This window comes from Penaeus chinensis, chromosome 31, assembly GCF_019202785.1.
Source record: "Penaeus chinensis breed Huanghai No. 1 chromosome 31, ASM1920278v2, whole genome shotgun sequence".
Lineage (NCBI taxonomy): Eukaryota > Metazoa > Arthropoda > Malacostraca > Decapoda > Penaeidae > Penaeus > Penaeus chinensis.
Window position 1 is genome coordinate 10,513,201 of NC_061849.1, and position 12,500 is coordinate 10,525,700.

Sequence of the window (12,500 nt, forward strand, 5' to 3'; positions counted from 1 at the left end):
TCTCTCTCTCTCTCTCTCTCTCTCTCTCTCTCTCTCTCTCTCTCTCTCTCTCTCTCTCTCTCTCTCTCTCTCTCTCTCTCTCTCTCTCTCTCTCTCTCTCTCTCTTTCTCTCTCGCTCTCTCTCTCTCTCTCTCGCTTTAACTGTCACTGAAGAATCGATGGATCGGAATCGCCCTTGGCCAGTTTTCGAGTATCGGTGCCTTGCCTTCACCTTAGACAATTCTGTGTATCGATGCCCATCACTGTGTGTGTATGTAAATATATATACATATATATATTTATATATTTATATATATATGTATATATATATATATGTGTGTGTATGTGTGTGTGTGTAGATATATATGTATATGTGTATGGTGAAAACACTTTACCGTGTTGATACTATAGTAGAAAAACCCACAATGTAAAACTAGATTTATTGAAAGTGAGACAACAGTTTCGGAATTCTATCCTCAGGTGGATTTCGAAACTGTTGTCTCACTTTCAATAAATGTTTCATAGTGGGTTTTTCTACCATGTATATGTGTGTATCTATATACATATACAAATATGTATCATATTTATAAAATTTATATATATACAAATATATATGTATATGTACATATATATTCATATATATATATATATATATATATATATAAATATATATGTGTGTATATATACATATATTTACAAATATAAATATGTATATACATATATATGTCTATGTGTATTCACATATATTTATACATATATACATATGTATATATACATACATATGCTTGTATAGGTGTGTGTATGTGTATTCACATATATGCACACACACACACATATATATGTGTATATATATAAATCCCTCTCCCTCCCTCCCTCCCTATCCTTTCCCTCAGTCCCTCACACCCACTCCCCCTTCCTTTCCTTCTCCTTCTCCCCCTCCCTCTTCCTCTCCCTCTCCCTCTCCTTCTTCCTCGCCCTCTCCCTCCCTTTCTCCTTCTATCATCTCCTATTTCTCCCTCTTTCTTATATTTCTCCTTGACTATTGCTTTAGCCCAAGCGTAACCTTGTCGCCATGTTATTACAAAGCAAACCTGTAACACGCGTTAAAGGCACCTACCAATTCTCTGTACTCCATGCCCCTTGGCCGAAAAGATTGTGCTGGCTTCACTTTCTCAAGTTCTAATACGGCTTAAACTTTGCGTGATTTGCGCTCTCCGGATCAAATGTCTGAGTTTGGCGTACTTGTATCTTCAGATTGTTAAGGTGTCAAAGGCCTTATAAATTCCTCACGTGGGATAGGTTTTCATGAGACAAAAAAGCCCACGTATAATACTCGCAGTCTATTTCCTGTAAAACGTAGAAAATAGTGGCAAAAACTTCAGGGATAACTTAAACATATCTTGTTACAAGAGTGCTTCAACGATTTCTTTATCCTTAACATTACACATTCACATCATATATGAACTTGGGTGTGTACGGTGTGTAAACATTCATAACAGGGTAAAATCAGAAAAGAATTATCTTTATTCAAAAGAGATTAAAATATAAGCCCAGTGTGTGAGATCATATCAAAGCTAATCCATTTCTAATTTTACACTGCTAATTACAACTTGACCTTACTGGTCGATCAATAGCATGATGCATAAACATTTTGAGATGGCATTTGCAAAAAGCGTATAGTAAAACGATGTCGCTGTCCTTATCGATGTGCGTTTGTTTTATATCCTTTGATATGGCTGTATGTTATGTCTGTATATTCCTTACACATGATTCATTACTTATTATTATTATCATTATTTTTAACTCTATACTTTTTAACTATTTCATCATAAAGTGATGCAAGAATGGTGACTAATTCGCTAAACGTTATACGCCTGGCAACGGCGGTGATGCTTGTCACCACAATTACCTATAATTCAATTACTTTTCTATTCCTTCCTGCGTCTTTGTTATAAATACAAATCTTCTCATAATTCTGATGACTATAGTACTGTCAATCAGGCACGAGATACTTTTTTTTTTTTTTTTTGTCACTACCTGATCCCGAAGTACAACAACCATCTGAACAGCGTTGCCAGAGGTTAAGTTGACATATATATTCCGAAACCTCAATTTGTGTACAGTGCACTGTCGAGACTTGTACTTCAGGGAAATTACATTCCTTTTGTACTGGTAAGATGTTCTTCATTCTAAACCTTAACACATTGGCCAATCAGCTTTTTTTTGTGTGCTCAGAGAACCTTTTATTTTGTTTATTTAATTATCATTATTACTATTATTAATTGTTATTGATGATGATCTTTATTTCATTATTATGATGTATTTGTTTCTTGTTATTGGTATAATGAATATGATTTATGTCTCAGGCGCCAAAGCAGTTTTCAGAAGAAGTTTAGGGGGAAAAGACCAATATGTTTTTTGGGATGAGGATGGGGGGGGGGGCGAATAATCCAATGCTGACGGGCATGACCTGAACGTGTATGCTATGCCCACTGTGCTTTTACTTGTTTAATTATTTTAGGATGACTAAACTTGTACAAAGTCACCAAAGAGCCAGTTACGAGTACTGCCTGTCTCGCCCGTTCACCCTTTTCTTTGATTTACGAAAATATGATACGATATCTTATTTTGCTGTTACTAATGTTTATAATATCATAGTCATTATAATGTTTTTAATAAAAATAACACCATCGATATTCATAGTACTAGTAAAACATACGTTTTCCCGCCAATTCAAGGAGAGGTGAAATTACGTAAGGTCACAAGGTCTACTAATTGACTCCTTTGTGACTAAGCAGATATTTCACAAACAAAAATATAAAAAATGAGCACAGCATTTTCCCCATTTTTTATTCATTTTCCCCGGCGGCAATAGGTTAATGGGATGGAGGGAGTAAAAATAGGGAATTATTTGAGGGTGTGTATAATGTGTGCGTGTATAGATATATTTATGTGTCCATATATACACATATATAGATATATGGATATGTGTGTATACATATATATGGAGATATAAATGTATAAATACATATGCTTTTATATGCATAAATATAAATATATATGTATATACATATATATGTATATATAAATATATATATATATGTGTGTGTGTGTGTGTGTGTGTGTGTGTGTGTGTGTGTGTATTATATGTGTGTGTGCGTGTATGTATGTATGTATGTATGTATGTATGTATGTATATGGGTAGGTGCTTCATACTCAGGGTGACGTAAAGCGATGGTGTAGTAGCCTAGATACTGTTAAGTGCTTGCATGCCTTCTCGTTTGCAGTTGCCACCGCTGGCTAGCCTAGTGCGAAAAAGTTAGCAGCTATGCCTAAGCCTCCCCTGCCAGTTCACAGCCTCTCCGTCATCGAGACTTGTGCAGTGCCTCCTTGTGGCCACCCGTGGAAACTGGCCACCTTGGGGTCCCAGACTAAGCTGTGGAGGATCTCGGAGCAGCAGGAGGCCCCAGGGGTACGGAGTCATGGCCCACCGGCGTGTGGACACGCCCTGCCTCCGTAACATCTCCTTCCCCTCAGCCACCCTAGGGTTAATGGGCGGCTCGGGGGAGATGGACCTTGCCAGCTCACCTCCCCCCAGGATATGCTGGAAGGAGGGGTACTGCCCAGCAAGTGAGGAGGCTTGTGGGTCTCGTTGGGAGGGCAAATGTTGGGGCACAGGATGGGAACGAGAGTTACTCGTCCCGCCTGCGCCCTGGCAGGGACCAACCCTGCATGAGCTCTGTAGGGCAAAGCCTAAGGAAACCTAACAGGCGGACGTTGGGCCCCATTGCAACATCCGGTCCTTGCGGCAGGATGAGTGGTTACCTCTGCTCTCGAAGGGAACTGAAGCGGTTGGGAGTTAAGGTGAGAAGATCTGGCAGCAGCATGATCAGTATGGATGGGTACACCTACTACTGGCTGGGCCGTGGTGATAGTCATCACCTCCAGGGAGTAGTTATAGCCATCCCCAGCTAACTTCAACCTTCGGTAGTTGAGGTGACACTGGTTGATGAGCTGTGTATACTCCTACCGATGTATGCAAACTCGATGTGAAAGAAGCATTCTATAAAAAACTCTCATCAGTGGCAGACAATTGTCCCCGGCAAGACATTCTCATTGTTTTTGGCAACTTCAATGCGGTATCCCGCTGTGATTGAGCTGGCTACAAGATGTCTGTTTACCCCATGGCTCAGGTGCTGATCCTAGCAGAGAGAACAGCTTCCTTCTCTTGGCCTTTGCTAGGTCCCAGAGACTGAGGATATTTGGCTCCTGGTATCAGTGCTCCAATCCACATCACAGGACATGGTATAGCAATACGGTTATTGTGGCCAAGGAGATTGACCTACATTATTGTTAGCACTCGCTGGAGGATTCTCCAGAACTGCAAGGTTTACCAGAGTGTCGAGTTCTGTGGCACTAACCATAGTACTGGTAGGGTTTACCATACAGGTCCACTCTAAAACTCCTTGTCCCTCTAGTGGCTACTCTAGGGTTATTCATTTGGACTGAGGGAGGAGTTTGCCTGACGGATTGCCCTGGCAGTCTCTGATCGATTCACAGAACTTGAAAACCTGATGGATCAAATTGCTCTGTAGGAGTCCTTCAAGTGTGAAACACTCAAAGCAGCAAATGAGTATTTGTGTAAGCCCAAGGCAGAATTTCATCTCCCTGGAGAGATTGGAGGCCACTGAAGTGTGTCTCATGGCTCAGCTCAATGGCAATCAGAACTTGCGCTGTTCCTTGGTGTGTAGGGCTTGGAAACTGCTGAGAAGGGACAAGGAATAGTTGATCAGAAATCTTGCTGAGGAGGTTGAAGGCCATATCTTGGTAAATGTCCTTCCTTTCTACCAAGCCCTGAGGAAACTGAAAACTAAGCCCTCCTCACAGATAACTGCAGTCCACTCAGTGGATGGACAGATCATCTCAGATCATGTTGGGGTTCATGAACGTTGGGCTGAGTATTTGGAGCAACTGTACCAGTTAGACCCTCCAACAGTTAGTTTGGTTGCAAGTGGTATCAATACCTGTGCCAGACCCACCCATCAGTGAGGAACCTTCTACCTTAACTGAGGTTAACTGAGTGGGAAAGCTGCAGGCATATGTAATATCCCTGCTGTACTGTCAAAGGGTGGGGATGAACCTGTGACATGGGGCTTGCATTTTAACTGCCATTTGGCAGTCTGGTTCCATTCTTCCTGATCTGTTGAGGGGCATGTATCCCTTTTTAGAAGGGAAAAGGGGATCATTGGGACTGTAGCAACTACCCTGGCATTACACTGGTCAGTATACCAGGCAAGGTTTTCATCTACATACTTCTAAAACGGATCCGCTACCACCTACTAAGGCACCAGAGACTGGAGCAGTCTGGATTCACTCCTGGTAAGTCAACAAGTCCATATGCTAGTGCTTCGAGTAATTGTGGAATGCCGTCGTGGGTTCGGTTGTGGGTTGCTTGCAGCCTACATCAACCTCAAGAAGGCATTTGACTCAGTGCATTAAGAATCAGTATGGGAGATTGTGAGACTTTGGTGAATTCCAACACGGATTATTGGCTTAATAGCAAACCTATATACCGGTACTGAAAGTTCTGTAAAGTGTAGTGGGGGCCTGTCAAACTTTTTCCCAGTTAATTCAGGAGTGAGGCAAGGCTGTGTCCTTGCACCAACACTTTTCAACACCTGCATGGACTGGATAATGGCAGAGCTACTACAAAGGGAACATTTGTGTGGAGCAACACTAGGCAATATCAAGGTCTCAGACCTTGACTTTGCCAACAATGTTGCTATCCTATCTGAGTCTCTGGAGTCACTGATGGTGAATCTTGATGCATTTAGCAATGAGGTGGAGCCCCTGGACCTAGAGGTCTCCTGGACCAAGACCAAGATTCAGGACTTTGAGGGCCTGTCAGGGGAACCCCATTCAGTTGATACATGCTTGTGGTGAGGATGTTGAAGTCACAGAGAGCTTTGCATACATACCATGTCGCTGGGCTGTCAGGCCAAGAAGTCAGTAGACAGATTGGTCTGGCAGCAGGAGCCATAAACTCGATCAACAAGAACATTTAGAGATGTCAGATCATGGCTTGGGCAGCACGACACCCGCCATGACGGACCCTCGTGACTGGAGGCATTAGCCCCTTGATGATGATGATGATATATATATATATATACATAAGTATGCTCTTTGTACATATATGTGTATGTTTATATATATACATATATATGTATATATATATGGGTGTATGTGTATATATACATATATCTGTGGATATATGAATATCGATACATATATCAAGTATCAAGACATAACAGGTTGAAGGCATACACTTTGAAAACAGGGGTGGTGTCTGCACAAGGCCAAATGGAGGGAAGAGAAGATGTCCCGAGGGATTGTGTGAATATGGTTTGGAGGATGAGGGCGAGAAAGAAGAGAGAGATTTTGTCGGGTCCAGTAGCTTTGTGTCCAATGCTTCTAGTAGTTTTTGAATTCCGTGTGTTCTAATGTCTAGAGTCGGGATGGGGGGTGGGAGCTCTTTGGCATGTTCAGTGAAATAATGTTTTCTTGTGAAGACAGAGTGGAACTGTGTGTTCAGTAGGTGTGCTTTGTGTTCTGGTCTTTATGTGCAGCCATGTTAGTGGTGTCTTGTCTGCACATCTTGAAGAAATTAGAGAAGTGTCTAGAGTTGTCTTTTATATTGTGAAATATTTGCTGACGTGTTCACGTTCGGTCTTCTTTATGTTTTTGGCAAATGTTTTTTTGAAAGATTCAAAAGTGGCTCAATTCTCTGGTAAGTTAGAGTCTATAGTCTGTAGAGTCTATGTTTTCTTAGATGTTGTAGCCCCCTGGAGAACCATGAGAGTGTGTACCTACCTGAAGGTAATATTTGTGGTATGTGATTTTGAATGGAAGTGTGTATGAAGTGTTTCAGACTATTCCCCACATACAAACCCATACTCAACTCAAACCCACCCACTTACCTCACCCTCACCCACGCACATACACTGTTGTTGGCTCATTAGGCAATGTAAATCACCTCTTTAGGGTGAAATAGACTTGATATATATATGTGTGTGTGTGGGTGGGTGGGTGTATATTATATAGTAGGGGTAAATGGAGTATTGCATGGTACTGATGAGGCTGCACTGCTGCCAACTCCATCCCATAGCTTTGCTGAACCACATCCCAACCTACCTCTGCTTTGTCTTGGCATTAGATATCTTTTGAATTTCTTTCCTTTACAATATTTTTTTTTTCTTTCTTTTTTTTACCTTTGTACATATCATTTGTCATCCCTTCCTCTCCATACTCGTTATACATGTGCAATCATCAACACAGATTAGACGAGAGTGATACATGGTGTTTTGTTTTCTGTATGTCGTGTGTCAATGTTTAATGAAGCGTGGCATCACAGGTAAAGCATGATCACGTGGGCGCTGCTGGCGGTGCTGGTGGTGACGGCGTTGCTGTACTCCCGATGGCGTCACAGCTACTGGTCCTCGAGGGGCGTGCCGACACCACCCGGCTCCATCCCCTTCTTTGGACACACATTCAAGTTGTTCTCCTGGAGCAAGTACCGGTGGCTGGTTGTTGACGAGGTGAGTTCCTCTTCTGCACCTGAAAGGCGGTCGTAAACAAGCTCTTGGTGACGTAGGCGGTCTCTGTGAGTGAAAATAGGGTAGAAAACAGCAGTAGAATCACAAAGTTTAAAACCTCTGAATTATTCCTTCTATTGTTTGTGAGGCAATCAGAAAAGTACTAAATTTGTGTGAATTAATTGTCTAGCAGCTCCAGCATCAGTATCTAGGGTAGCAAAAATTAAATAAAATCTACTGAAAATGCAGGAATGTATAATAACGAAAATATGGTACAGATCAGGAAATCTGAATGGTTCTTATCTTGTGCTTCCTCTTCGTGATTTCTCCATGAGAATTGAGATTCAGTCATACCCTGATTCTAGCCATGATTATCATTTCATTCATCCAAATGTCAGGGAAGCCCAATCTCTTGACACTGTTCCATTTCTGTTTCAGATGTACCATAATCACGGAGGCTCATTATACTGTGGCCAGTATGAGATGCACAAACCATCCCTTATGATTGGTGATCCTGATTTGGTGAAGGCTGTTCTGATCAAGGATTTCGACCATTTCACTGATCGGCGTACTTTTAGGTCATCTAATCCCAAAGATAAAGTAATAAATGAAATGTTAACCGTAACCACAGGTGAGCACTGGAAGGGCATTCGGTCAGTTCTATCTACTAGTTTCACGTCAGGGCGGATGAAGGGCATGTTCCCTTTAATAGAAGCCAAGGCTCAAGGTTTGACTGATTACCTCTACAGACAGCTGAAAAAGGACCCAGTAGTACGCATGAAGCACAGCTTTGGTATGTACACGATGGAGGTCATATCATCATGTGCCTTTGGCTTGGAGACAAATTCATTTGAAGATGATAGCCTCTTTGCCCAAAAAGCCATAGAACTGTTTGCAGTTAAGCCTCTAAGGCTTTTGAAACTAATGTTCCTTATTACGTTTCCCAAGCTCGCAACACTTCTAAATGTTCAGTTAACACATGAAAACATGGAATTTTTCACTGATGTTGTAATCGAGACAATGAAGCAGAGAAAAGCAGGTGCGAAGAGAGGAGACTTCTTAGACATAATGCTTGAGGCCAGAGAAGATCAAGATCAAAGTACTGACAAAAAGAAACCCAAGTATCGTAAGTGCATTCGCTGCCTCTTTTGGATGATATCTAGGGATTGTGTGTAATATTTGGATTAATCGTGTACATTATTGTTTATCTCACTTATATTGTGTCTGTGTCACTGAAGAAACACATAGCAATGCTGTGAATGTGCCAGTGTAGCAGAGTAAACTGAATCGATAAATTCATTCGTACTGCACAGTAATATGAGACTGAATGCACATCTTATAATATCTATAACTGTGCCGTTGCATTCATATACTTAATAACTTTGGTCTTATTATCCATCTGAACCAGATTTTTTTCTAAATATAACAAAAAATATCATGCAGCTCTGAGTGACGAAACCATCATAGCAACTTCAGTCCTCTTCATAATTGCCGGGTACGACACCACAGCCAACACCCTCGGCAACACATCCTTCCTCCTAGCTAAACACACCAAAGAGCAGGAACTTCTTCGAAAAGAGCTGAGGAAGCTGATTGCAGAGCACGGGTCTCTCACTTACCAGGCAATCATGGAAGCCAAGTACTTAGATGGCTGTGTATCAGGTAAGAGAGAAAGCCTGCCACTAAATGACTAGATGGAGTGTGGACAGTGATTCTTTTATGTTGATAAATGAACACATGAATTCAGATAGAGAGGGTCTCTTTACTGGTTTTCCTTTCAGAGGCCTTGAGAATTTACCCACCAGCTCATGTTACTGAAAGATCGTGCACTAAGAATTATACGTAAGTTAACATACTGATTTATGTATAGTTCTTTCAGAATCCTTTTGTGTTATGTATTTGAACTTTTTTTGCTTTTAACAGGGGTGCTAGTTCTTCAAGTCTATATTTTTTGTCCATATGTTACTGCATATCTTTTCTGAATGAATAAAACTCAAATTGGGATACCACCAAGTAAATAAGAGGAGTCCTAGGATAGGGAACGATTCTCAGGGAAAAGTAATTCGGCAATCTTTCATTTCTGTATCGACAGCCTTCCGGGAACAGACCTTCTCATCACCAAAGGTCAAATGATATCAGTCCCAATCTGGAGCCTCCACCACGATCAGAAGTACTGGCCAGAACCTGAGAAGTTCGACCCAACGCGCTTCTTTCCTGAGAATAAGGACAGGATTGTGAGTGGGACTTACCTTCCCTTTGGCCTCGGTCCCAGGAACTGCATAGGTAAGGGATCTTTAAATTCACTATGCTAGGCTTCATATGAAGTTTCAATTTCAGTTTCAGGTATGTACAGTTTTAAGTAAAACGTACGTGTTCGTAACCTCCTGATTGCTTAATTAGAATTATTTAAGTAAAAACTCTTATTCAATATGTATTTTTTCTTTACGCCATTTTTTATATATATATAATCAAAAGTGATTTGGTGAGTCGGTGAATCGCCGGGTTGAGTTTCCAGTTTTTCTTTTTCTGAGATAGTTAATGAATATAGGCTTACTGAAAGTTTGCTTTATTGTTTTAAGTTTATGCATCAAACTGTGTGTATTATATATATATCCCAATCCTTTGTTTGTTGTTATCGTGGTGGGGCTCATGTAGGGGATCACCCCTGCCTTGGACCACAGCCCTCGCCTCAACAAATTTTGCATGGTCTTTTCCCCCTTTCCTTTTCCTTCTCTTCTCCCTTTTTCTGTCCACTTATTCTAGTCGTTAACTCCTTTATACCCTTTTAGCCTTCGCCATCACACCCCACCCTATCGCTGTATTTTGAATACGTCGCTAATGACCGTAATGTGTATATTTATGTATATATATATGTGTGTGTGTGTGTTTGTATGTATGTATGTATATGTATATATATATATATGTATGTATGCATGTATATGAGAATATATGTGTATATACGTGTGTATATATTTATTTATGTGTGTATATATGAATATTTATGTGCATACATATGTATATATATGCATATATATGTATACATATATATGAATACATATATAAACATACACCCATATGATGGAGTGGACTGCAGTCCTTCTATGAAGGGAGGCACTCTTGTAAACAAACACACACACAAACGCACAGTATTATTGAATGTGTATAGGCCTACTGATGCTCTTCTTTGCTATATATATATATATATATATATATATATATATATATATACATATATATTTGTGTATATATATATATATTTATATATATAATATATATGATATAAATATAATATATATGCATATAATATATAATATATATATATATATATATATATATATATATATATATATATGCGTGTATAGTTTTTCGTGTATATTAATATCATAATATGCTTACATACATATAAATATACATATGATTGGTGCATCTCAGAAGTATATATACACCAAAAGTCATATATGTTCAGTATTATAATGCGCATCAGATTTCAAGCCTTCGCTCTCCTTCCGCACCAGCCATGCGGTTTGCTCAGATGGAGGCAAAGCTGGCCCTGGCGAGGACCGTGCTGGAGTTCGAGCTGAGGTGCGCCCCCGGCCACGAAGAGCTGGAGATGAGCTTCACCCCCGGGATTATGCGGCCGAAGGAGGACGTGTTTGTCACCCTAACGCCCGTTGCCAAAGAATGAAAGTGGGATTTCTAGGTTCATTTTCCACTTGGCTTGATGAGGAATATGTTATTAGGGATTGATAACGCGATGTGAGTTGTAGATGTTAGATTTGTTGCAATGTTTTGTTTCTTCGGTTATTTTGGTGCATGGAAGGCCGTGGCATTATTTTGAACGTGATATATCATCGGGAATATGTATCATACCCAAAGCAGAATCTGAGTAGTAAATGCATATTTTGTGTGTATGAAAAAGCGCATGTATTAATCATTACCGGCAGATAACACTTTATACTAAGCAGTTTTTTTTAAATAAAGGGAAGCAGCAACAGTTGTTTCTCATTTTACCTATTTTTATCCTCATGCAAAATTAAGTGAATAAAACTAAAAATAAGATATATTAGATTAATGCAAAATTAAATAAATATAAAAGCAGTCTTTTCTCTCTTTCTTTTTCTCTCTCTCTCTCACTCTCTCGCGCTTATCGATTCTCCATTGTGCGCTTACTATCGAATGGATAGGAAAATGAACAATCAAAAAAAAAAAAAAAAAAAGCAGCCCCCGCCAACAAGTCGCCTTGATGATGTGGGGGAATTCCCACACTTTCAGAGGTCAAACATTGATGGCCCCTGCAAAGAAAGCCATGCTCCGGCCACAGCACCAACAGAAGTAAAAGCCCCATCAACTCAAGCACCAACACCAGCTTCAGCACCATCTGCTGCGCCAGCTGCAGCTCAGCCCTCACTACAGCAAGACAACAAAAGTCCAACTGAGAAATAAAGAATCGGCTACAAATGCTACCCCGGCGGATGGGACAGATGGAGTTCAAGATGCAGTGACAGATGACTCTACTCCAGGAAAGGATGTCCGCGTTCATCCTCGATCAACAGCAGCGTCAGCCTGTAGTGGGCCCTGGAAATGGTCAAGTAATCTCTTGAAATGTATTACCTGGAACATAAACAGTTTGCAGAAACGCAAGGTAACTCTCCCTCAGTACCTTCATTCTGAAGATGTTGATGTGTGTTGCCCTCAGGAAGTTAAAGCTATGCAAAAATTGGGGGATACATATATTATGACAGACCAAATATTGTTAATTCCTCTACAGGAGAACTTGGCATTTCGATCGAAAGTGATTGATGACAATCGTGATAACACAAGTGTTGAATATATTAGTAGTAAAATATTTCTTGATGATAAATCTAAATTATTAATGTATATAATCCACATTGTAAGGTGGCACCTAAACCTAATGACTGCATGATAAAT

The 12,500-nt window shown here is 40.3% G+C and overlaps 1 protein-coding gene and 1 long non-coding RNA gene across 2 annotated transcripts in view; both read left to right on the forward strand.

Annotated features, from left to right (window-relative positions):
• Positions 1-2,064: 2,064 nt before the first annotated feature.
• On the forward strand, positions 2,065-11,565 carry LOC125042189 (cytochrome P450 3A41-like). The gene is made up of 7 exons (XM_047637677.1): positions 2,065-2,151; positions 7,391-7,574; positions 8,010-8,697; positions 9,015-9,233; positions 9,353-9,413; positions 9,664-9,854; positions 11,087-11,565. The coding sequence occupies exons 2-7, from the start codon at positions 7,398-7,400 to the stop codon at positions 11,254-11,256; spliced, it is 1,506 nt and encodes a 501-aa protein (XP_047493633.1). The 5' UTR covers positions 2,065-2,151; positions 7,391-7,397; the 3' UTR covers positions 11,257-11,565.
• Positions 11,566-11,970: 405 nt separating this feature from the next.
• Positions 11,971-12,500, forward strand: part of LOC125042190 — a 1,882-nt gene continuing 1,352 nt past the window's right edge. The window contains exon 1 of the long non-coding RNA XR_007116334.1: positions 11,971-12,500. This exon is cut by the window's right edge and continues 598 nt beyond it. This is a non-coding gene — a long non-coding RNA (uncharacterized LOC125042190).

Excerpts from the sequence above, each read along its gene's own strand:
- LOC125042189 (XM_047637677.1), top strand. The coding sequence starts at position 7,398 with ATGATCACGTGGGCGCTGCTGGCGGTGCTGGTGGTGACGGCGTTGCTG. Across the intron at positions 9,234-9,352 it reads CTTAGATGGCTGTGTATCAG|AGGCCTTGAGAATTTACCCA; the intron begins GTAAGAGAGAAA and ends TTTTCCTTTCAG. Across the intron at positions 9,414-9,663 it reads TCGTGCACTAAGAATTATAC|CCTTCCGGGAACAGACCTTC; the intron begins GTAAGTTAACAT and ends CTGTATCGACAG.